General features: G+C 41.5%; 1 protein-coding gene across 1 annotated transcript in view; it reads right to left on the bottom strand.

Moving 5' to 3' along the window:
- Window positions 1–1,794: 1,794 nt before the first annotated feature.
- LOC102216969 (SH3 and multiple ankyrin repeat domains protein 3-like) overlaps window positions 1,795–25,939 on the bottom strand; it is a 45,847-nt gene continuing 21,702 nt past the window's right edge. The window contains exons 3-26 of the mRNA XM_014474350.2: window positions 24,862–25,033; window positions 24,519–24,722; window positions 22,960–23,031; window positions 22,770–22,878; window positions 22,201–22,352; window positions 21,998–22,127; window positions 21,771–21,808; window positions 21,551–21,667; window positions 21,395–21,472; window positions 20,926–20,992; window positions 19,596–20,060; window positions 18,887–19,000; window positions 18,730–18,805; window positions 18,130–18,212; window positions 17,759–17,883; window positions 17,553–17,685; window positions 16,268–16,348; window positions 16,126–16,143; window positions 14,725–14,855; window positions 13,911–14,004; window positions 11,915–12,475; window positions 10,751–11,041; window positions 7,867–9,157; window positions 1,795–7,536 (exon numbers count right to left, since the gene is read on the bottom strand). Coding sequence (XP_014329836.2) covers window positions 6,942–7,536; window positions 7,867–9,157; window positions 10,751–11,041; window positions 11,915–12,475; window positions 13,911–14,004; window positions 14,725–14,855; window positions 16,126–16,143; window positions 16,268–16,348; window positions 17,553–17,685; window positions 17,759–17,883; window positions 18,130–18,212; window positions 18,730–18,805; window positions 18,887–19,000; window positions 19,596–20,060; window positions 20,926–20,992; window positions 21,395–21,472; window positions 21,551–21,667; window positions 21,771–21,808; window positions 21,998–22,127; window positions 22,201–22,352; window positions 22,770–22,878; window positions 22,960–23,031; window positions 24,519–24,722; window positions 24,862–25,029 — 5,193 coding nt within the window. The 5' untranslated portion in view covers window positions 25,030–25,033 and the 3' untranslated portion in view covers window positions 1,795–6,941. The remainder of the gene's footprint in view (window positions 7,537–7,866; window positions 9,158–10,750; window positions 11,042–11,914; window positions 12,476–13,910; window positions 14,005–14,724; window positions 14,856–16,125; window positions 16,144–16,267; window positions 16,349–17,552; window positions 17,686–17,758; window positions 17,884–18,129; window positions 18,213–18,729; window positions 18,806–18,886; window positions 19,001–19,595; window positions 20,061–20,925; window positions 20,993–21,394; window positions 21,473–21,550; window positions 21,668–21,770; window positions 21,809–21,997; window positions 22,128–22,200; window positions 22,353–22,769; window positions 22,879–22,959; window positions 23,032–24,518; window positions 24,723–24,861; window positions 25,034–25,939) is intronic.

Here is a 25,939-nt window from a genome sequence, read left to right as displayed (position 1 = left end):
CTTCATTAATCTGACCAGAATATTTAAGATTTTACAGAAAACTTCATTAATCTGACCAGAATATTTAAAATATTACTGCAACTCTGATAATTAATACCATCAGGAGTTTCTTGTTCTGTTTTATTCAACTTTTCTGTCCCAGGATTTTCTTAAGTATATACAGAAGAAGAAAGAAAAGTAAAATTAATCCATAATTTTAAAGGTAAAAGGCAATTTTACTTTTTAAAGCACATTTTCAGCAACAAGGCAATACAAAGTGCTTTACAAGAGTTAAAAGAAAATGCAAACAAAATAAACCAAAGGAAAGAAAAAGAATCTAATGTTGATCTAAACTGGGTGCTCCTGTTCAGGGTTGGTAGAAAAGTATCCTCTGGTCTGATTCCTTTTCTAGGTTGCAACTATAGGAGTCTCTCTGCATAATAATCTAAAAATATATCTAGTATAATATTGGTCTAAATAGTGAGTACAGTTTCTAAAAATATAAGCTAAAGAGTGACTAAACTAGAGTCTCTGGATTCCAAGTTTGTTCTAATTCCTTTCTGGGTTAAAAGTGAGTACTCCACAGTTTCTAACAAAATAAAATAAGAAAGAGGAAAGGACACATTAGAGCAAATGGCAACATTCAGACAAAACACAGGTATGAGTGAAGGGGGTGACATCAGGGGCCATGAAACTACGTTGCTCAGAAGTCTGATAAGATGTTATTATCAAGGCATGTCCTTGGGAGCGCTCAGCTCCACAGCTGCATGGATAACAGGAGGTGGGAAGGAGCGTTATGTTTACATATCTTCAAGGAGATTGGAGACATGCAGCCCTTCCAAATTCAGATACAGAATGTGTTAGGTCGGGTTGATTATGAATTTCAATCTTCCCTAAAGTCTCTCCGATACATCTCAGTTCCCAATTATCCAAATTAGTTTGGTCGTTCCACTGAGCCGAAACTAGCAACTTCTCCCAGAACGATTCCATCCTGTTAGTGAGTTTTGAGTCCTCAGCAAGACTCGGATCTAACTCTGTCCCCACTCTGTCCACTAGTTCAACCAAATCCGTCACAAATCTGTCGATAAGCCAGCCAAGCTCCAAACAGCAGAAATCCTGTTATCATGAATAAATCCAGGGTGAATCCCGCTGGGTGTGTCCCTGCAGGGCAAGAGGCTCTCCTGTGCCCAGTCTTCTCATCGAGAAAATTTGAGCAATTGCATTGCTGAACTGCTTTCAACAAATAAAAATGAAAAAGCAATCAATAAAAAAAGAGGTAAAATTATGAAAAAATTGTCCTGCTTCAGAAATGATTTACCATGACCAGCAGAGTTAGTCTAAAGTAATTATTTAACTTAATGTAGGGAAGTTGTGCTGGCTTTAATGAGCCTATAATAACCTTCCTAAAGAAAAGAAACTGATTATTGATTGATTATTTGGGTCAGTTTCCTCTGTAAAGTCGGACCTTTTAATTGTTTTCAGGAATTTGCATCAAACAAATAGAAAAATAACTTTTTTACTTCATTTTTGAAATAGTTTCAACATTTGTATGACATTTTTGTCTATCACCCCATATTTTATCAGAAAAGTATAAATTATAAATATAGATTTTATTTTAATATAATAATTCAAGAATATGCAAAAGAAAATGCTCAGTTTGCATGAAATTACTGCTAGTAACTAAAGGTTAAATAAAGTATATAAATCCATGAAAAATGCCACTAACAACTAGATAATCTATTAGCATTAGCATCCGTCACCAGAATTCACGCTTATTGGGTCTTATTTTGAAAGAATCAGACAGGAAGCCAGCGCTCAGTTTGTAATAAATGACGGTTTATTATAAAGATTACAATCTGTCAAAGAGCTCATCAGCTGTCATTGTATGCTCTCCGGAGCTTAGAAAAGAGAAAAACTGCACGTACACGCACGCCACTCACTCCAGAAGAAACCACAGACATACTGTAAAAAGAGGAAGCTAGAGAGGAAGAGGAGGAGGAGGAGGAAGGATTTACACGCAGGTTCAGAGAGTCGGGATCTCAGCCGGTCAGCAGGAAGCAGAAGAGTTTTCCTGATCGTTATTCCGTCTTTTTCCAGATTTGTCCTGGTTTTCATAACTAGCTGCTGATCTGTTAGCGATCCCTGTTTTAGTTTAGCCTCACTCTGCAGCGCCCCCTGCTGTGAAAATCTCCAAAATAACCAGTTATAAACAACTCATAAAAGCACATATACTGTAGTATAGATGAGCGGAAACCAGGAAACTTTATAATTCATGAATTAAAACGGATTAACATGGTGGATAATAAAAATAAACTGAAGCAGTTTCAGTTTTGCCTCAATTTGTTCAGGTTTTCAGCTTCACGTCTCAGATTGGATATATTGTTGGTTTTTTAAAGTCACTTTTTATACATAATTTTTGGTTCATTTTAGCTTTCAAACTATTAACTAGATCATAATTAATTCACTAATTCATATTTATATTTTGTTTGGTAAAAGCAAAATTAAAAGTATTTTCCACCTCATTCTGCAACAGAAATATTAAATTATGTTTTTCCACAAACAAAAATATATATATATATTTCCTCGCCTTAATTATTAGCTGAAAATGAATTTATCAGCGCCCTCTAGTGGCTGAAAGTTGTAAAAACGATTTGAAAACAATGTTTTGCATTTATGGGTTTCCTGTTTTAGTATTGGATTTAAACTTTAAAAAACTTTACAACATTTTGACGCGTTTCCTGTCATGTTTCTGAATCACAGCGAGGCTGAAAAACAATTTAAATTAAATATTTATTGGTGTTTTGTAACGTTCTAATTTTTACCTGCTGGACCAGAACTTGACCTCTGACCTGTCCAGTGTTTTTTTTCACCAACAGCTACTCTAACAGATATTATAAAGGCTTTACTCTAATATAATATTTTGCTAATAGACTGTACATTCTGCATTTCAGGGGTTTCTATAAAATATTGGCTTTGTACAACTTTGGGATCATGATTGTAGCTCGGCAGAAGGACTGAGACGTGTTGTCATGGTAACAGGCACTGAGCATTGATTGTGATTCGGGGGGGTTGATCCATATGGGGGGTGAGGGTTACAAGAAGTTTTAACTGGGGCCTCGGTTCCCACCAAACTGGTTCCAGTTCAGATTCAAAGACTAAAACCTGCAGGATGTTCCTGGACTTCCTGATGTGTAAAATCTGAGACGCTCACTGAAAACTTTCCAACATAGTGCTGCGTTCACAATTATCGTCTGTTTTCACTGGATTTACAAGCTTTCGCCTGTTTGGGAAAAGATTTTAAAAGATATTAATTCCACGCATCCTTAAAAAGTCTTAAATTAATTTAGAGTAAAGAAAGTTGATCTTAAATTTTATTGTGTCTTTACCATTTAATTTTGTATGTAGTTTTGTTTTATATTTTGTTCTTGATGGACTTCTCTATCTAGCAAACGTTTGAGTTGCGCACAAAGATCTTCAGCGGTTTAGCTAAGATACTCTTGGTAGCAAGCTAGCTAGCAATTTTTGGGTCCATCATTAGTAGTTTGCTGGATGTTTGTTTTTGCTACTGGCTCATTTTAAGTATGATATATTTATTCCCTACATTCGTTGTTTTTTCTGTCTTAAATTTTATTCAAGTTGGCATTTAAAAAGGTCTTAAAAAGTCTTAAATTAGATTTCCTGACACCAGCAGATAACCTGTGTTTTATGGAACATAACAACTGACAGCTCATTATTCGTGCATCTATTGTTGATTTATACCAACAATATTCTGGTGGCACACGGGTGTAATTACACTGCAAACCTCATAATATAGGGAATTAATGATTTGTGTGGGGAAATATTGCCTTGAAGCCATTTTACTGGCTTAGTTTTGGATTTTTACTATATCAAAATCTAAATATTTTGCTAGTTTTATACTAAAATAGGATTTCAGTAAATAAAACATATTTAACGGTTATGATATAATAGCTATCTAAGCTAGGGGCTAATAATACAGTTTAATTTGGTATGGTTTTATTTAATTTGCTTCAGCTAAAAGATTGAATATATTAACTTAAAATTAGGGCAGCACTAAAGAAACGGCTAGGATTTACTTAATATTTGGAGATTGGCAATCAATTGATACTTAAACAAGAAACCAATCATATCCACTGATCTTAGATCCAGTTGATATATTTAATGATTTTTCAGACAAAAGACATTTTTGCATCGGCTTTTTTTTGGCCAGGCTTTTTTAAAAATTGGTTATCGGCCAGAAACTGCAGTCGGTGCACCATTATTTAAAATAAGTTGGAATTTGTCATAATTTGTGGGTGTTACATTTAAATACTAATGGTCCAAATTATAATTTTTTTATTTAATTTTCCACTTTCTAACAAAAAAAATGCTCAAAAAATAAACCAAATTTCAGAAAAATTATCTTTTTTCTCATGATGGCCCCAGAAGCTGTTCAACATTTTAGTAGTTTTGGTTTTCTTGGTCGTTTCAATGGATGTGTGGATGACCTGAATCAGGAGATGAGCTTAAAGGAACTACCACTGGGGCCAGTTTGGTGTTTTTAGAAAGACGTACTGTTTCTTTAAGAGCTCCTGTTAATCAGGATGGGCCATAAAGTGCAACAAGCATTAATTAGCTAAACATCAGGAACTGAACGACATGTGAAACTAATTAATTTATTAGCTTTATTACAGCAGCTCAGATGTTTCGATGTGAACTGGATCAGAACTTTTAAAACCAGTAATTTAACATTTCACTGCAGCTTTGTGCTGGAATAAGACACTATATATTCGTACTTATATATGTTTTATATACACAATATAATTTATTTAACTATAGCTCTGAACTATTAAATATTCCTTTGGAAGTTGAGTGTATTGGAACGTTTTCAGTGTGGTTCATCAAAGTCTGATAATATATAAATCTAACTGCTGTAAACATGTAGCTGTTTTTTAACTAAGTTCTAGTTAAATTTTCCTCTTTATTGGCACAAAAACTGACCCTGTTCAGGGTTATAAAAACTTACAAACATCTGGATGCGACGGTGTTCCCGTTTGCCTGTTTTTATGTTTGGATTCAACTCCACTTATGGCAGGGAAAGCATCCCGTATATGGCAGGGGAGGAAACTCCTTTTATGGCCTGTTCCCGTGCGACCTTGGTCAGGGCGTTGTGATGGTTTAGTTCCTGGCTGGGATGGGAAGATGCATGAGGAGGAGGAAGGTAGAGTCTGTACAGATGGCTTTGAGCAGATAGCACCGTGTACAGTTAGCCCTCAGAAAGCAGGTAAAACCCTGAAACACACCAACGCCACCACGTCACACTCATCGACAAATCATCATGAACCCCAGAGCCTCCGCCGGGAATTCAACTCATTGTCAAATCATAACTACACATCTGTTTCCAGACGACTAAAAGCTCTGCACGGCATCACCATTATTATTATTGTCATTATTATTACTTATTGATTAATTCTAAATGATCCATTAACATGTGAATTCATGTTTGAAGTAACACAAAACTTTATGAGTGATATTTGAGGGGGGAAAATCACAACAGCCAAAAATAAAATGTCCCAGAACTTTCTGGATCATTTAGATAAACCGGCATGGATTGGCTCATTGATCGGCTCATTGATCAGAACTCTGAGTCCAACTGCAACTTTTACTAAAAACATAAGAAAAGAAACATGTTTATTGTGATTAAACTGATAAAATTCTAACAGCCAAAAGTTAATCTTTATTTGCCTGTTTTGATTGTTTTCTGTTATTCAACATGTTTTGATATGTTTTGATTTTGGTTTAAAGTTTCCATAAAAACAAGTTTGTAAGCCTGAAATTTCCTCAAATTTAAGATTCAAAATGTGTTTTATTTTTTAAGGCAGCAACTAACAATTATTTTCTTAGTTGATTATACTGACAATCAATTAATCATCAGAATAATTGATTATTCTGATGATTAATCGGTTATTCATTTGGCTGAATATCATTGACGTTTACCGATTAATCGTCAAAATAAAGCGATTAATCAGGAAAAAAATACACATTCTTCAGATTATCCACTGAAGCCTTTTTATATAATATTAGAATAAATTATTACATTTCTTTTTTAAAATAAGAAAATAAAGAGTTTATTGCCTAAAATGCAGTAACATAGCTTTACTTTAGTGAATTTGAACCAAACTTCTACTGATGAGTTTTAGTTGAATTTATATTTTTGTGCAGTTTTAGCTTAATTATTGCTGTGAACATGGATTTTCACCAATTGGCCTTTTTGTTTGAGTTTATATTTTCCAGTTAATCAGTTACTAAATTAGTTGCTGATTATTTCTATAATAAATTAATCCAGTTAATTGGTTCAGCCCAAATATTTTAGTTTTAGTGGGAAAAGTGTGGAAAGTTGCTAATGTTTGAATTAAAGAACCACAAACTGGACAAATCTGTATTTTAACCAACTAAAATCAGGATTTTTTCTCCAATTCCTCTGAAATATAATCATGTTTATATTTGTTGTTTATTTTGGATATTTAAAATGTCTTCCAGTGTTAAATGTTCATCACAACTTAATGTTGTTCTTGCATTTTTATGCCATTATTGTCATATTAGTAAAACATGATTATTGATTATGGCAATAACGTCTGGGACAATTTATCGTCTGGGTCGGATCTGTGTTGATCGGACTTTCATGAAAAGATCGGTTAGATGTTGCAATGAGACAAAAACATTGAATTTGGGTCACAGTGTGGACGTGAATTGTTTGCTATGTGAGTTGCAGGTCAGAGGTCAGAGCTGCTGATTAAAGAGCTGATGAGCCGAAATGTTTCTGCGATCTGGCATCAATGAAACCGGGGCGGTTCTGTAATGGCTGAGATAGTGGATTAAAGAGATGGCCCGGGGTCTGACTTGAGGTCAGGGGTCGTGAGGTCAGAGTTCTGGACGCCTAGAGGTGACTGGTTGGAGGCGATGGGTCAAGTGGAGCTGTCCAGTAACTGTCTGAGGGCCCTCTCGATGTTGATGCGGTGGCCCAGTCTGGTGACGCCCAGCTCCACGTAGTCCTCCTTGGTGAGCGCCGGCAGGTGGGAGCCTTCGATCTCGTGCTCCTGGAAGCGCTGGCGGTGTTCGGCCAGGCCCATGCTCTCCAGCCAGTCGCCCACGTCGTACTTATTCCACAGGTTGAGGGGCCGCTGCCTCCAGGGCCGCAGGGCCAGCAGGGGCCCGCTGAGGACCGGGGAGGGGCAGGGCGAGGCGTGAGGCGAGGGCGAAGGCGAGCGGGACCTGGTTCGTGCGCTGGCGCTCCTCATGACGAAACGGACCTCCTTTGGTTCCGACGGCAGGCTGAGACTTGAAGACTTGAGGATGGTCAGACCTCGACCAGAGCTCAGGTCGGGCCGCTCGGAGCAAGGCGCCGGCGAGGAGCCCAGGCCCATGGACCGGTCTGAGGGGGAGGGAGACGGGGACGGACTTCGGCGGGTGACGGGGTAACGACTTCCTGGGCGGACCGTGTAGCTGGCGCCGTATCCTCGCTGGGAGATGGTGTGAAGTTCACCGAGGCTGGAGAACAACCTGCAGGACATCAAACAGGAAGTCACTCAAACAGTTTCCTTATTGGACCATCGGTGACCTTATTGGACCATCGATGACCTTAATGGCCTACTGGTGTCCAAGAAGGATTCCAACTGGTGTGATTATTCTTACTCATGCTTGTAAACTTGTTGCTTCAGAACTGAAGAAACCTTTCAGAGAAATAGTAAAACTTCTTCAGCGTGTTGTTGAAGAATATAAAAAGTGAAGTTATTCAGTGTTTAGTATTGATGTAAAGCTTGATTTACCCTCTGAACCGACTACACTTCTATAAACCCATTTAGGAATACGGTACCAGGCAGTTGAACGTACCTTGCGCCCCCTACAGGAGACCTGCGGCCCGGGTCCAGTGGACTTGGTTCTTCCCCCAGAGAGTGGCTGTCTTTGTTGAGCAGCTGTAGCCGATTGGCCAGGTCCAGTCCCGACCCAGCCCGGCCGCTCAGCTCCAGGGCGGACGCCGACCGGGCCGTCAGGTCCACCGCCGACCCGGAGCTCTGTCCTCCCAGTGCCGCCGGTCGGCCGCCGCCTTCATCAGGGCTGAACCCGCGCCGCTCGTCGTCTCCGCCCCCCCACAGCTTGGACCGCCTCTGGAACAGGTAGCGAGGCTGCCGGCTGCCGCCGCTGGTGGGGGAGGAGCAGAGCGGGGAGGAGGGGGAGGAGGAGGCGGCGGAGGGGAGGAGCTCGCTGTCGGACGACTGCTTTAGCAGCGGGTCGCGCAGCACGGAGCGGCCGCGGCCGATCGGCGACCGCAGGCGGGGCTTCAGAGCCGATGGGGAGGTAGCGGAGGGGGAGGGGGCGGGGTGAGCAGCAGGGGGGGAGGAGGGAGAGGTCGGGGCGGGGGGGGACGCCAGCGTGATGGACGGCGGGAGCGAACTGGGGGACAAGGAGCTGTCATGGAGACGCTCGTCGCCTCCTTCCTCCTCGTCTCCTCGCTTCACCAGGGACTCCGGGCCGCTCTCCCCTCCCCCCTCTCCTCCTCGCCGTGGCAACAGGGACAGGGAGGTGGGGGGAGGCGGGGCAGGGGAGCTGGCAAAGGCGGGGGGCGGAGTCACCAGGCCGATCCTGCGCAGCTCCTCCCTGGTTTCCTCGTCGCTAGAGGACAGCAGGGCAGGTGGGAGCGTCACGGTGTAAGCCCCGCCCTCTTCCTCCGAGCTGCCAACCGTGAGGCTTCGCCGCCGGTCGATCAGCGCCGAGTGGCTCTCATTGGCCAGTGCCGGCAGAGGGGAGGGTCTCCATCGTTCGGGGGAGGGAGCGGCGGGTGACGTCACCCCCCCCTCCGTCTCGGGTCGCTCCACCTGTCCGTCGGGGAACAGCGGCGGCGTGATTCGCTTGTGCCTCAGCTCGGGGCTGGTCTGAGGCGTCGAGTGTTTGGTCCGCTGCTCCGGACTCGTCTGAGGAGAGGTGCGCTTGGATCGAGGCTCGGGGCTGCCCTGTGGGGTGGTGAACGGCGTGCGTTTGTGTCTGGTCTCTGGACTGGCAGCCGGGGTGGGGACGGGCGTGGTGGAGGCGGAGGAGTGTTTGATTCGAGGCTCGGGACTCGGCGTTCGGGCGGTGAGCGCTCGCTCTCTCGCGGCGAGAGCCAGTGCGAGTGGAGACGATGGATCTGAGGAAACAAAACACGGGGAAACGTTTAATCAGGACTGGATTTGAATATCACATATTGGTGAGAAAGCAGAGCTGGATTGTTTTCTGAGCTCCATTTTGTCTGCATCCTGTAATCTGTTTCAGTTGGCCTTTATATTTATGGAGTGCATCAAGGCAGTGTCCTCGGTCCCATTCTGTTTTTGTTTTGTTTTTTATTTGAAGCTCTTCTATGAATCGATGGCAGAGCCACTAAGGAGAACTCCACCTGGTGAAGAACTTGACCATATTTACTATATTAACTAATATAAGTTAAAATTACAAAACCTAAGTAGCAACATTTTTTATGGGTCTTTAAGGATTTTTTGCCTTTGCAAATTGAGTACAGATGTAGTTATATGTTTTCCTGTTGGAGGCGCTATTGTAAAGCAGTTTTGCTGTTTCTTCACTAGCAATAGAAAACATTTTTCCAAACTCGGTTTAAAATATTTTTTACATTGAAAGAACACAAGATCTTACGAAGTGCTTTTGATTCAGTTTCTAGTTCAAATATCTTAGTTTGTTCTTATTTCAAATGTACAAACTAAAGTAAACAACGGACAATACTTGGAGAGGTTTTGCGTTTTTACAGTGCAGTATTTGAACATACGCTAAACCAACATTTCCACGGAAATGCAGTTTTAGGGAACCATCAATGTTTTTTGTAATTATTTTTAATCGAGTTACACAACAAAAATCAAAAATGTTTATCGCTAATCGTTTGAAGAATTCTTATGGCCTGTACTCCATGATTAGCGCCACCTACAGGTCTGGTCGAGTAAAACAAGCATTTTATGTTTTCTGTGTTTCTGTGGGGATGAAAACATTTCTGGAAACGCTTCCATGTGGACAGAGTCTAACGCCGCTCAGCATTAAACGTTAAGGACATGTTTTAAATTTAAAAAGAAATAATAAAAAAATTTTTATTTCTTAATACATATATATGTTTTCCTCAAATCCCTCACACTAAAACTATACGGTCAATCATGGACTGAAACAAGTAGAGCAGGTGTCAAACTCATGGCCTGGGGGCCAAAACCGGCCCACCATAGTTTTTTTTTGTGGCCCTTTAGACTCATAAGTAGAACTTTGAAATTACATCAGTCAAATCAAAGTAGTTTTGATCTGCTGCCAAATGTCAGTTCCTCCAGTTTTTCTGCAAAATCAACAGATTGTTGCAGGTTTTTTTGTTTTATTGTGCATAATTGTGTTGGGAGTTTATTGCAAATTTTCCACAAAAATTGGTAAAAACCTTTGTGTTTAAGTGATGCTAACTCCCACCTGCAAGTGGTGGTACTTCTTACTTTAACGCCGCTGCTGCCTCGCCTTAACTGATGTCAAGTTATAGACTGTGACCGATAAGCGGAAATATCATAAATATTTCTACATTAACTCCACAAAACTGATTACAAAAATGACAAAAACTATGAAATCCTGGAGGAAGTGATAAATGTGAAAAGATGTTAAATATTATTTAATTTACTTATCAAATGCAGAGACTTCTAACATTCTATACCACCGGCCCTTTAAGAACATTCATGACCTTGACGTGACCCAAAATGAAAATGTGTTTGACCTAGAGGTTTCCCCGTCAGAGGGTGGAGGAAGGTGTGCGGAGTCGGTGATGGCGACAGGACCGGCGCCGGAGGCGGAAGCTCGCCCAGGTCGTCCATGGAGTGGCTCTGGGTCAGGAGGGGCGGAGCCTGGCTGTCTGACCCCGCCCCCTCCACCGACAGGAAGAGAGAGGAGCGGCGACCCTGAACCCGGGCGCGCTCGGACAGAACCTGCTGCTGGTACAGCTCGGCTCGGCTCGGGCTCATCAGTCCACCGCCGTCGGGTTTGAACGGATCGTCTTTGATCCCAAGACCTGAAAGGAAAGAAACTGGACTGATTCTGAACAGAGAGGCGGCGCAAACATTTCAGTTTCCTGCTCGGAGGTTTGACCTTTAGGCGACCTCAGGATTCAGAGATGAAGATGTTTAAAGTGATGAGGAAGGACAGAATCACCAAACGTTCACAGTTTGAACAATTTAATGACCACAGAGCAACAGAAAGTATTAGCAGGATACATTTAAGCCAGATTAGAAAACGGCCTATTTAAAACATGTTAGCATAACGGCTCGTTGCATTTTCTGTTCGAACGCCTCACTAAAGTACTCTCACATTTTATCGCATTACAGCCGTAAACTCTGCCGGATTTATGCAACAATTTCTAACCATAAAGAAAAAATAAGCATTATTTTCAGGGATTCCTTCAGAAAACCTGCTTAGCCTGGTGCTAGGGGGCGCTAGAGCACCACCGTGTTTCCAATTAATAACCGGTTAATCCAAATAATAAGCAGATCAGCCCTTCGCTGTTTAGATGCTAAAGGTATTTTTTAGCTGCAGGTGATTCGCTTGCTACAAATGATGCGTTCGCTAAAGGAATGCTGTTATTGCACTTTAGGCAATAAAATGTTTATTTTCTTACATTAAATAAAATTGAGTTGCATATTTTCTCATCTTTTAATGTATTTTTAATATGATATAAAAAGGTTTAAGTGGTTAAATGAAAAATGAGCAGATTGATCCGTGGGAATCATGGTTTTGTTTCTTAACGTCTTCCTGTTGGTTTATCTCTTTAAGAGTTTGTGGGTGTGAATACTTTAGCCAGGCGCCGTGACCTCTGAAGGTCGCGTTTTCTACTCTGGATGACGAACAACACACTGAAGTCAGACAGATGATGACGGGCGATGCTAACCCTGCTCCTCAACAGGAAGTTGTTTCAACAGAGGAGACTTCCTCCTCTGGGGCTTGTTGGGCGCGGCTTGATGTCCCACGTTGGCGTACGGGTTTTCTATCGGTCGTCCCCGGCGACGGGAGAGCGGCGAGTGTCCGAGGGCGGGGCTGGTGCTGTGGATGGACAGTGTGGAGGTCTGCGTGGCGGTGTGGAGCGCGGCGCCGGCGGCGTGTCCGTCGGGCTGCGGCGGTGGTGGCGGCGTGTCCTGCAGGATGATCATGGACCGCGCTTTGCGCTGGCGCTCGGCGTGGGCGTGGCTCCTGGCGTCTGACAGCTCCTGCAGCCGCGGCTCCGCCCCCGGCTTGAAGCTGGAGCGAGTCAGGCCCTCGCCTCGGGCCGGCGGAGGCGGCGGCAGGAAGGACGGCGGCGGGCCGGAGTCGAAGAGGTACAGAGCGGAGGGGGACGGCGGCGGGGGCGGCGCCGTCTGAGGAGGCGGCGGGATGGAGCCGTCCGTCAGAGACGAGCTGCGAGGGAAACGGCTCTCGTGGATCAGAGCCGAGATTCTGTCGTCGTCCGGGGTGCCTGTCGATGTAACCATGGAAACGGGAGCATAAACAGCTGGGAACCGCAGAGAGTGAATTTTCCCCTCCCCCTCCAAATCTAACAAAAATTGTGTCACAAGTTTATGCAGCAAAAAAAAGAATTGTGCTTCTTCAATGTTAGAGATATTTATGAAAATGTTTCCAGAGGTCATGAAAGGTCAACATCAATGTCTTCAAAAGAAAAGCAGCACAATTTAAATTTATTGCTGCTCAAACGTAGATTCGTTGATTGATGCCAAAAAATTTTACATTTTGAAAAAAAAATGAGCAGGGATGTAAGGGTGGTGGTTGACCTCTGACCTCTGGAAACAGTTTTATTAATATCTTTTGAAATAATGGCAGCACAAATTAACATTTTTGCGGAACAAACGTTTGTAGGGCTGTTGTAAACGAATATTTTAGTAATCGAGTAATCTATCGATTATCCCTACGATTAATCGCATAATCAGATAAAAAAAGATAAAATAAAATATTGGTAAATCTAACAGCAGTATTAATATCGCATATCAATATCAGTCCAATTTTTCACATTTGAGCTTCCCTAACAATTACTTCTCTGTAGTCTAGAAAATTAACTTGTAACAATAATAGCTCAGTTTCTAAGTTAACCTGAAGAAAAGTTATACAAAGATTTTAAATTATATTCAGTGTAATAATAAAGAGGCAGGCTATTATTAAAAAATGTTTATACTCCAGGTTTTCGTTCATGTTTTTATCTTCAGTCAGTTTAATAGATGAACTCTCACCTTGCCCAGACATTAATAGCGTTTGTGTTCATGTTAGCGACGGGATTTGACACCTGCATTCGTCACACACAGAAACATCTACCAGGTAAGTAACGTCACGATGCTCTTTGCCACCCACTTGTTGCACCCGGAATGATATGAAATTTATTTTCGGGTATTTTGATGAAAGCTACGCATCTAAAGCACAGCCGCCCCCAGTCTATCCAGTCTATCTATTCAGTCTATCCGCTCACCTTTATAAATAATCCCACCGTTCGCTGAGCCAGCGGCTCCGGGAGGAGAAAAGCTGCCGTACTCCAAGCATCGCTCCCGTCATTTTAAGGATGTTTATTGGTCCCCCAAAAAACGGCAAAAACCCAGACATTATCATGAATCAGTAAAATCCTCCCAGGCTAAACTTAAAAATTGGATGTTATGCTGCTAACTCTTAGCTTTCATCCAGAACTCAGGCGGAAGTGAGAGTGCAAATAAAGTCCCGGCTGGAACACGGTGCCTAAATAATAAAACATAATATAACGAGACTTCGAGGAAGATAAATTTTCCTCGAGGAATTTTAATAATCGAGGGACTCAAATCACTCGATGAATCGTTTCAGTCCTAAACGTTTGACACCATTTTTGGAGAAGGCGGGGAAACGCCACTCAGAGGCGGAGAGTTGACGGGTCTCACCGAAGCTCTTTGTTCTGGACATCCCTCTGGGCAGCGGCATGGTGCTCTTCTCCGGGGCGGAGGGCGGGACCAGACCCTGGCGCTCAAACAGAGACTGCAAACACAACACGCTCTTTAGCTCCCCCACAGGAGAAAACTGGAACTGCTGAATTCACACAGCACGTCTTGATGCTTAAGTCACATATTTAGCTGAAATCAGATTTTTTTGCATGGTTTTTCTCATTGATATATATTACTGGGTTGGACATCACTGATTAGCCGCTGTAGCTAATAACCAACCAGATTTATCCCAGAAAAGTGCGGTGGTAGAGGTGCGATGGCAGTCCTCCAGCAGCCTGCTGTGTTTTTGAGTTAAAAAATGTTTAAAGTTGAAGAAGAAATGATTAATAATATCAAAACCCTAACCATAAAATCTTAAAAAACGCAAACTTGAAAAAAAATAAACAAAAAGTCAAAAAACATTTATCCTTTATCCTGATTTGTCACTTTATTTGCTGACGTTGTTAGCATGTAGATCAGTAAAGACAGAAAGTATTTGGTTTCAGTGAATAATAAAATCTTTAATAAAGTTTAGGCTGGCAGGACCTAAGTATAGCCTGGTGGCCCGCCAGGCTGATAAAACACTGAGGGAATCCCTGAACCAAGGTTATTCGCTCTTTGTTAAAAATACCAAAAGGAGAAAATTATTTTTATTTCTGCGTAGTTCGTTTTATGTCAGTCATGGGAGGTTAAATAGTTCATGATTTTTGTTTGTTTTGGTGTTAGAATCGTTCATCTACACGTAGAGTCGCTAATGGTTTTCCGCTCATCTTACGTTGATCTCTGCCTGCGTGATGCGTCGGCTCGTCGGCCGCTGCTTGACCGTCGCCGCCCTGAAGTCGTCGGTGGGGCGGGCCCTCAGAACCACTTCCTGTTGACCTCCGGCCAGCATCTCATCTAGTTTCTCTGCAGGAGGAGAAAAAGAGCAACAAATTGGAGGACAAACACAAAAAACCCGACGAATGCAACAGAGACGCCACCACAGAGCGACTTATCGGGGCCGCAGAAACAAACATGGCCGACGGCGACTTCCCTATTGTTAAACCGTGAAGTGATTTTCTCAAACGAAAATCTGTTTGAATTTCAGTTCTGACATAATTAGAGCTGTCACAATAAATCATGATAAATTACATTCACTTCTGATTATTAATATTTTTTGAAGGACAATTTTGTTCAGAGAAATTTCATAAACCATTTTATTTATGGTTTTAGTGATTTTATTTATTTAGTGTCCAGACTTACATTTTCTTTGAGAATTAAACTTGCATTATTCTAAACTTCAGCATTGTTGGACCATCTGGTCTGTTGTGGTACTGCAGGTGTGACCTTTGCCCTCTGGCCGTTGTTGCTGGTTCTGTGGTTTTAGCAGTTGAATTTAGATGCATTCAGATGCATTTTTAAAATCTTAATTCTCAGTTTCTGTGCTGCATTTGAGGTCTGATGAAGCACACAGATGTCAGCTGTGCTTTAAAGTAATTTATTTTCCACTACAGTGAGAGAGAGCAACAAATTAAGTGGATAACAGGAAGGTTGGATGGAGCTTTTTGCTTAAGAGTTGTATGGAAAATACTTGATTTAAATTCTGCAGTTTTCTGCAGAATGTATTAATTTTTTGAGCAGAACTGCTTACTTTTTAAATATTATGACAAATGCATCATTGATCCTAAGAAAAAAATGTAATTTTGTTGTAACTTATTTAAAAAGGGGGCAGGAAGGATCTCCTGTAGCAGTCTGTGTTACAGCGAATTTGAAGGAGCCTCTGTTTTTCAATGGTGTAATTGCATTGTATTTATTTTCCTTATTTTGCTTTTATTTGGTGCCAACAGAAAGTTCACAAACACCCAGGAATATTTACTAAAATAAAGACAAAAAATGGGGAACGGCATGTTTTATTAAAATAATGTTTAATTTATTGCCGAACAGCTAAAAAAAAAAAACTGCAGTTCTCAATATATGTGTCAGAACCGTCGGGTCGGTTCTGAATGATTCCTCAGAAATGTTTGGCTGCGGCTCTGAAACGTCACAAACACCAATCAGAGATGCACAGCGTAGCTCCACCTCCAGGTGTTTAAATCTCAGGCTCTGATTGGCTGAGAGGAGGAGAACGCTGTGCATCCCGAACATTAAGACACAGAACCTGACTAGAACCACACTGAGTACCACACAAGTGACTCACCGTAACGGCGCCTCCTGGCTGCAGACAGAGCAAACGCCAGCAATAAAAAACATCAGACTGATCAGTGTGTTTTTAACTCTGAGATGGTTTTTAAACTCTGGTTTAAATAAACGCTGTTTGTTTTTAACTCTGAGTTTCTTACCGATCTCCTCCAGGTCGGCCGTCATGGACTTGGACCGCAGCGTCAGCGACGTGCTTGGGGCTCGCTTCGGAGGGGGCGGGGCTACGAGGTAGGAAACAGGAAGTTACCATGACTTGGTTCAACAAAGCCGGACTTTAACTGTCCCTTAAGTCCAAACGGGTTTTATGTCCTGACAGAAGTTACTGTTAGTTAGATATTTTATTTAGTTTTAAGGTAGCTTTATTTTAAGGTGGAGAGCCAACAGATTGAATTACCGTATTCTCTGGACTATGAGTTGCTTTTTTTTGACTCTTTCCCTGTCTGTGTTTAAAACCCATATAAAAACTTGTTTTTCATTATTTGGCTTTCAACCCATTTTTATTACTTTTAACTGTGAAACTGTCACTTTATAGTGTTTTTGATTCATTATTGTGTGCTTGGCTTTGTGACTTTTTTTGTTTTTTATTAGTGTGCACTGCAAAAATATAAAATCACACAAAGTATTTTTGTCTTGATCTCAGTACAATATCTTACTACACTTGAAAAAAGATAAAACCAACTTACAAGCAGCTTTTCAGTAAGTTTTAAGTTAACATTTCAAAAATATTAATTCCATTGGCAAATTTGTCATAAAAAATAGTTGCCAATGGAACTAGAACTATTTGTCAATATTCAACAATTGTTCACTTCAAAGTTCTCATGTTTTGCAGAAAAGTTACTCAACTATTTTTAAGGGCTAGACAAAAAAACTCTTGGTAAGAATTTGAGTTTTTGCAGTGCGCTTGCAAACGAACCACCCCACCAGCCAATCAGAGTATTCCTTTCATTTGTGTTTTCTACAGTAAAATCCTGAAATATTACCTCAGATAAACAATGTAAGTTTACCTAAATGCTCCCAGCCTGAAGAATTGAAGCATTTTTTTTAATCTTACTGTTTATTTTGTAGTTTCTGATAATTATTCTGATTTGCTGGCTGTGAGAGATTTAAAAATACACATTGATAGTTATTGTTGGTTCAGAAAATGGCAACAAATGAAGTCATGGAAAAGTGACAAGTTGTTGGATAAATCATGTTGGCTTCATCTTAATATCTGAACTGTACCTTTAAGACGAACCTCTGATGTCAAAGTCAGTCACATTAATTTTATGCAGGAGGTTATAAAAGCAAAACTCTGCTGTGTGACCTTAATAACTTCAGGAATTACAGCTTTAATCTGTTTCTGCAGCATAAAACCACCTGCATTTACAAACATTTTACAGAACAAGTGAACGTTGTTGCTGAAAAGCGACGCATCAGCAGCTGCACCTTTCTTCCTGATCAGGTTTGTTTCTGACTTCCTGGAAACCGAGACGACCTTCATCAGCAGGCGACTTCCTCCCTGTCGGATCAGAGAGACGACCTGGCGGTGACCCACCTTCACCACGTCACTGCCGTTCACCTTCACATAGCAGAGGTCAGAGGTCAATCTCAGGAACGGTTTAAATTCGACTGGGGGATCAGCAACCTCTCACCTCTATCAGGAAGTCTCCGGTCCTTAGCCCCGCCCTCCAGGCCACGCCCCCCTGATCCACCGACTCCAGGTACTGCAGAGCAGGAAACGCCGGCGTGGGAGCAAACTCCTCAATGGGCGTCTCAGCTGGATAAAGGTCAAAGGTCAATGAAAACTTTACTTTAGTTACTTTTGTAACTTCAACATTAACTCTATTGTAGAGGAGTTTAATCAACAGCTTTCCAGCATTGACTGGAAACCAGTGCTGCCATGTGATCACGGCTCTGTGGCTGTTATGCAACAACACAACGAGGAGTTTTCCTCTCTAGGTTTCAGATTAAAATATCTGTGTTGGTTTCTCCATCCAAACACCCACCACTCCTCCGTTTCTACCTTTAGCTCCTCGCAGGACGAAGCCGAATCCTTCGCTTTCTCTCTTCTGCAGCACGGCCGTCTTCTCCTCGATCACATAGTCACTGGAACCAGATGCAGATTGGAGAAAACAACTGAGATTATTTGGTAATTCAGATTACTGTCCTGTAAATAAATGATTGCCTCAACTTCGAAGGTCACTTTACAATTTGTTCTTCCATTTTAATTTCAGATGTATTTATAGCCATATAAATATTGACTAGTAAATATTTATATGGTTATGTGGAGCATTTAAAAGCAGGCAGTATCTTTCCTGTTGGAGGGATCGATGCTAACGATCAGAAACCATTTATACTTAAGATTTATACCTCTGGTTTTCTGAGGAAGCTGTCCTGCTGTGTTTAGACTAAAGTTGATTTGAACTTTAGGTTCTGACCAGAACAATAATCATCAGTAAGATGGAAATCAGTGAACACACTGACTGCTCAGAAATACTCCACAGAACCGCAAAGACTCAAAGCAGGCTTTGACCGAGGGTCAAATGTGTGTTAGGTCTGAGTTGGAAAAGACTAACTAGTCAATATTTATGTTTGATGAAAACATGCAGTTCCTGAATCTCACCTGTAGGAGGTGTAATTGTCGTAGGAGCCCACGGTGTAGTGTCTGAAGAGCCGCTTCGTTCGGTCCTCTCTCGTCTCTGAAACACAGACATTACATGTTGGAAGCTGCTGGGAAGGAGATGGGGGCCAGCAGAGGTCAGGGGTCATCGGGTCGTTACCCAGTCGCGGGTCGTATTGTCTCATCTGGACTTCCTCCACGCAGTCGGCAGGAAACCAGCCGGTTCTGCCCTTCACCGTTCCCTCCCAGAAGCCTCCTTCACCGATCGACAGCACTGCAGACACAAACCGGGTGAGAACCGGCCCAGACAATAACTGAGTGACTTTACTTTAGTATTTACTTGTTGAAAACTTATGACTTTCACTGCGCTACATTTCAAAGACAAATATTAACGGCGTAGAGTTTTTGTAGCGGAGTGGTTCTACATGTCAGGTGGTTTCAGCAAGTTACAAAGTTCTGTAGAAACACTCAAAGTATAATTTATACTTTTGAATACTTAAAGTACTTTAACTTCAGTAAAGTTTTGACTCAGCAAAATTTATTTGTGGTAAAAAAGACTAAACAATGAGTATCAATAAATAGTTCCCAAAATTCTGAACAGGAATTGCTGTGCACCACGGAACTGCCATCTTGGTAGGTAAGCGCAGCGTAAAGCATAGCTGAACCATCATGGCTTCCAGACCAACAAAAAGGAAATGTATATCGGGAAATGAAGTTATCCCGATCAATGATAAAATTATTGTTTTGAGATTGTTTACTGTTGCTAAGACAGTCGGTTACAGTTCCTACCAAGATGGCCGTCAGCTACAAAGTTCCTGGAAGTGTTTTGTACTCAAGTACGAGAGTTGAGCACTTTGTCTCCCACTGACCTTTGACCCGCTCGCCCCTGTGCAGCTGGATTTCTCCAGACCCCTGGGGGACGTGGGACCGTGTGGCGATGAAGGTGCGCCCTGGCACGGCGCTGTAGAGCCTCCTCTTCCTCATCTGTGGCGTGTGGGGGGGTGAAGAGGGGGGACTGGTCTCCGCGTGGCCCCCCCCACCGGGGCTGCGGGGCGACACACCAGTGAGAGGCGGTGGCCGGACCGCAGCGTGGTGCGGGTGCAGCGGGGCGTACCTGAGGCGGCGCGGGTGGCGTCTCAGGGAGTGCGTGTGCGAGTCGTGATGCGTCTCCAGGCTCTGGAGGGAGGGGCCGGGCGAGGAGGCGGGGCTTTCCAGGGCGTTGTCGCTGGCAGAGCGAATCAGAGAGCGAGGAGACGACAGGCCGTTCCCGGCAGGGGTTCTGGTGGCGCCGACCCGGCGGCGCTTGGTATAGGACGGGGTTTCTCTGAAGGGAACTACTTGGACACATGAAGACACACAGAGTTCACCTCAGCAGCGGCGCCAGCAGGAAAAACGCCACAGACATTTCATTTTAGATTTTATAAGTAATTATATTTCATATTCGAATTACTTACAATATCACAGTTAATTATATATGTTTTAGCAATTTTATATTGCTTATCATTTGTATTTACTAAAATTAAACTATTCTATGCTATTCTTTTTTTATGTGATGCAAGATTTAATTTTTACAATAAAAAAATATGATTAAAAGTATGTATGCATGTGTGTATATACATATAAATACAGTATATATAAAAATCAGAGTGAATAATTAAGAATATTCATTTAAAATGTTTGGGTTCTCAAATGAAACCAAGTGTAGAGCAGCTGAAAAACCTTCATCATATTAAAACAGCATTAGGCCACTGCAGGTATATTAATAAAATAAAAGAAAAACTTTTATAAAGGAGTAAATTTCCGCCAAAAATTTTGAGAATAATTTGAAATTTTCTACAAAAAACAAAGCAAATCTTAAACTTTTCAAACTCAGAAATTCCCTCATTTTTGCTATAAAATTCTCAAAATTTCAGTTTTTGACAGAAACATACTCTTCTTATTTAGCTTTTTCCTACCTACAAAGTCCCTAACGCGCCGCCATATTGGATTAGATTCTGTTTCACAGCCATAAAAAGGACCAATTCAAACTGTTAATTTTTTTTAAAGCCCAGAATCTGATAAAACTTTTAAACATTTTGTTGCCATTTAGTTCTGCTGAGATGTTAGAAATGTGAAATTAAACCAGAAAGTTTCTTTAAGCAATAATTAATCTGCGTCTGGGTGTTTTTTCCAGCCTGACTGAATTGTGTTTAAACTCACCAACATCAGAAGTTTTGTGGATCTTGATTATTTCAGCCAAATCAAAGTTCCCCGCGATGATCGCCACCTGAACACAGACCAGAGGATTAACAATTAGTGAAGAGATTACATGTTTATTAAAAATAAATCAATTTGGTTTGTCTTTTAGCTAAAATTGATCATTATTAGCCAAGCATTATTTTATCAGTTTGCTTCTATATTTATCTTATCTGCCTGGTTGGGTTTCCTCTTATTCACAGATTTATAAATATATATTTTGTTTTTTTGGAGGGGGTGTAAATTCTGAGAGAAAGAAAGATTTGGGTCGCTTTTATTGAAAAATATATTTTTTTTTAAATAAAAGTTAAAATATACAGTATATATATATTATATTCATTTTCCAATAAAAGTGATTTATGTATGTTTTTCCAAAAATAATGACCTAAACACATATAAATATATGAATCTATATTTTCTGTTTAGTTTTCACCTGAAAGGCCGTCTGGTTGTTGTAGTTCTTTATGTCCTTGTTGGCTCCTCTGAACAGCAGAACCCGGGCGCAGCTGTCCTGCAGAACCGACACCAGACATGTCAATGCGGCCAAGTGACCGGGTCACACACATACCGGCGTGTGTGTGTGTGTTACCTGGTTGTACAAGGCACACAGGTGCAGCGCCGTGTTTCCTGAGGCATTCTGGGAACTCATGTCGGCACCGTAGAACAGCAGGTGCTCCAAGTGCTGCACGTTGCCATAGCGACACGCCTGAACACCAAAAAAAAAAAAACACGCCCACACACAGGGAATCAGAACTGAACAGAACCAGTCATCAGTGGAGCAATGGTGTGTGTGGGTGTGTATGTGTCACCTGGTGGATTTCCTGCCACCCGTTCTCATCAGTGATCCCTGTAACCATGGCAACGAAAACACTTTCAGCGACAAAGTGCTGTTTTTTGTTTTTTTTTTACAGATAAATCATCACTGATAGTGTTTAAGCAGCACAGAGGTCATTCCCTCACACACACACACACACACACACACACACACACACACACACACACACACACAGACACACACACACACCCGCACACTCACCGATGGTGGCGTGGTCCTGCAGCAGCAGCTCGCAGCAGTAGGGGGCGCCGCCCACCATGGCAGAGTGGTAGAGCGGAGTCAGGCCTCTGCTGTCCTTGTAGTCTGGCGACGCGCCGAGGTCCAGCAGCGTCTATGGAGTCAAAGCGTGGGGTCAGAAGTCGGGTCGGGACTGGGCCGGGGGCCGGGCGGGCGGGCGGACTCACCGTCAGGGCGGCGCTGTTCCTGCACAGAACGGCCCGGTGTAGAGCCGTGATGCCATCTCTGGTTCTGAAGTCCAGGTGGGCCCCGCCGCTGCGCAGAACCTTGATGAGCTCACAGCTGTCCTCCAGCTGGACAGCCAGGGTCAAAGGGCATTCTGGGGGGGCGGGGAGAGTGTCGCTGTTAGCAATCAGAACCGAGTCGACCCAACACCGACACAGATCAGAGTTAAACGGCTCAAACAGAAAAAAGCTGAGAATCCAGAGAATTTCTAACATTTTCTAACAAATTTCAAAGTTTGTGTTTAATAATCAAACTAAAATCATAAAATAAAAAAAACTGTATGGAGACAAGTTTTTTTATATTTACATGTAAACATGAATCAGAATAAAAAATTAAGAAAGATTCATTTAGAAAGTGTTAATGTAATGAACTGAAACCAAAGCCTCCAAAAAGTCAGAGAATCAGTTCAGAGACTGAACTGTTCAAATAAGGAATCGGTTCAGTGAATCTGATTTCCGTTCTATTTAAAGCTTTATTTATAACAAGGCGGTGGACAGACAGTCCGGCTCACCTCCGCTGTCCGAGTCGTGGAAGTTCGGGTCCAGGCCTTTCTCCAACCATTTGGCCACTTTCTCTGCATTCTTCTGGTGAACATGTTCCATGAATCGCTTCAGATTGGCCTGAAACATCAAAACATTCGGTTTGAACAGTCACCATGGCAACAAACGCAGCCAGAAGTCACTGTCCGAGCCGTTTGCTACCTTAGTGTGAAGCTTTGCCAGCTGTTTGTCATCAACGTAGCTCTGAGTGTAAACTCGTCTCTTATAGCGAAACTGAAACAGAGAGAGCACAGATCATGAAACCAGAGTTATTTAACGGATCCTCGTTAAGCAGCAGAACCAGACGTGTTAACGAGGTCAACGAGACAAACACAGGAGCTGCTAAGGAAACTGATGCTCAGAGAAACACAACGAGGAGAACTGGGAACTGAACTGAGTTTTTTCCCCAGAGGTTCACTGAATTGTTTGAGACGCTAATGAAAAATTTCTGACATTTTAAATCTGAGAACAATCGAAACGCTGCTTTCAAGCAGAAACGTTTGACCCCAGAAAGTATTGGTAGTTTTAGCTTCACCATAATTCCCCGTTTGAATTTTTTGTTATTTTGTTGTGTTGTTTTCTTTTAAAATTACAATTTTATTCTCGTTATATTATGACTTTATTTTATTAATTGAAAAAAAAATCTTAGCTTGATTCTAACGTTGTGTCGTAGAGTTTACATGAATTCAAAGTGCAAATAAACAGAATCTGTAAAACAAAATGGCTGCCCTGTGGGTGATGAACTATGGAGACCCAGTGAATGCATTGGTGGGAAAAAAAAATCCTGATTTTCCAAAAATTAAATCTTCAAAAACAAAAAATTTGATTGATCGCCGAGTCACAGGAAATATGTTACATCTTTAAAACCAGCTGTTCTTTAGCAGTAAATGAGTCTGAATGAGGCAAAAATCTAGTAAATATTCAGAAAGTTGTAACAATTACAAAAATACATTTGCTTAATTGAAACACACCAATTAAAAAATAAAAAATCATGTTTTTTGTTAAAGTTTTTGCTTTAGGATTATTTGGTTTTTCAGCCGAAGCAAAATGCTTTTTTCACGTCACAACAACAGATGGATTTTACTACTGGTGAAAACGTAGAAGAAGACAACAGGAAGTGGTCGTCTTCCTGATTTGTAGGTTTTTTGTTGTTTTCTCTCAATGTGCAGCTGCACATTTCACACAGTTTATAAAACCTTGTAATTGTAACGCATTGAGTTCATAGCGCTTCAATAAAATGGCCGACTACAATTTCCCTAAAACACCACATTAGATTCTCCCAAGTATAAGGAGCTTGTCGCTGAATAAGCCCGACGTCTCTTCAATCAATCAACCAGTCATCAATCAATCAATCAATCAAGGTTATTTGTGTATCACATTTCAGGAACAAGGCGTTTCAAAGTGTTTTACATCATAAAAACACAAAAATAATGTCATAAAAATAACATACAGTTGACAATTGGGGAAACCACATTATTACATTTTGATGAGTGCTATCATTAATACATGTGGAATATTTTGGTCAATGTTTAACTTATTATGGTTCAAAAGCAAATCAAAACTTGGTTTAACTCTTGATTTAAATTCTGATTAGATGAATTATATTTGAATCTGTGGCTGCTTTTATTTTAGTGACTTATCACATGAACAAGCTTCTTCGCGTGTGATTTAATTTAATTTCACATTTAAGGGAAACGTTGGTGATGGTAAGTCTGGTTTACCTCCAGATACGGGATGGGAGTGATGTTGGGCAGAGGATACTCCTTCAGCAGGCGCTCCTCGTCCAGAAACTTTCCGGCTCGGCCGTTGAACGCCGGCTGGAAGAGACCATAGTTCAAAACATCCGACAGAGACTGAGTCAACGTCACCAGAACCCTCTGCTTACTGGTCCAAACTGGTAACTCTGGGTCCAACCGCAAACACTTCTGAGAGAGCCGGAGCCAGAGAGACAGACAGACAGGGGGGGACGGACAGAGAAAGAGACAGGACGGACACACAGACAGGTTTGTGTTGTGTTTCATGATCCACGCTTCGGTCCGCGCTGGCGCCCTGTGCGCGCGTTACCGTCTGCTGCAGGTCCGGGATCCCGATTCGGACCACGACGCTGTTTCCAGAGGGCGGGTCCTCCCCGTCGTCGTCCCTGGCGACAGCAGAGCCTGTTGGGTTGCCGTTAGTAACCGCCTGTTGCCGCGGGCGATCATGTTTGGTGTCAGCGGTCGGACTCAGAGGCATGTGGCTGGAGGTCAGAGGAAAAACTTTATTTATTTATTTACAGTTTGAAATGAACATGTCACATGTTGACAAAAAATATAAATGAAAAGGTATTGGAATTTTAAAGACCAAACTAAAAAAAAATTAAATAAATACCATAAATACAAATTAACAAAATCAGGTGAAATAAACATTTTTCCAAATAAGTTTTGGAAAAATGGAAAAACAAAAACTCTTTGCTGAATTTCTGGTTAAAATATGTTTGTTTCTTATTTAGTGGGTAAGGAATCTAGACATTTTCCTCAAAAGTAGAAAGTAGTGTAGTAAAAATACTCCTAAAAGTAAATTTTTTCCAAAAAGTTACTCAAGTAAATGTAACCAATTACTGCCCAACTCTGACTAAACCATAAGAAACTAAACAATCAACCATCCTTCTACATCTTTAAACACAAATTAGAAAATTTGCAAATGTAAATATAATAATACATAAAAAGATATCTTTCAGAAATTATAAAGCAATTTACTGACTCAATATATTTGATAGTTTGTTTTAAAAGTGACAGTTGATTTACTCTCTTTGGTTTCTTCAGACAGATTTGTTCCATAAAACAGAAATACAACTTTCCATTTGTTTACTTCTGAAAAAAAAATCCAATCATCTCAAATGATTAACACAAAATATTTTAATAGTCTACCAAGTTGTGAAATTTCATTAATTTTAAGTAAAAACTTTACCTAAAATAACTTGCCTAATATTAAAATGTTTCATTTATTTCATCAACCAGGGTAAAAAAAAGCCCTGTTGTGAAGCCGTTCTGATTCCAACATAAATTAATGATGAATCACAATAAAATAGTTTTATATTCAATATGTGGAGACAGACATGACTCTGAAATCCTCCCACAGATATTTTGCACCTCATCTGGTCCAA

The sequence above is a fragment of the Xiphophorus maculatus genome, chromosome 17, assembly GCF_002775205.1.
Source record: "Xiphophorus maculatus strain JP 163 A chromosome 17, X_maculatus-5.0-male, whole genome shotgun sequence".
Lineage (NCBI taxonomy): Eukaryota > Metazoa > Chordata > Actinopteri > Cyprinodontiformes > Poeciliidae > Xiphophorus > Xiphophorus maculatus.
This window is presented reverse-complemented; position numbering and strand designations above follow the sequence as displayed.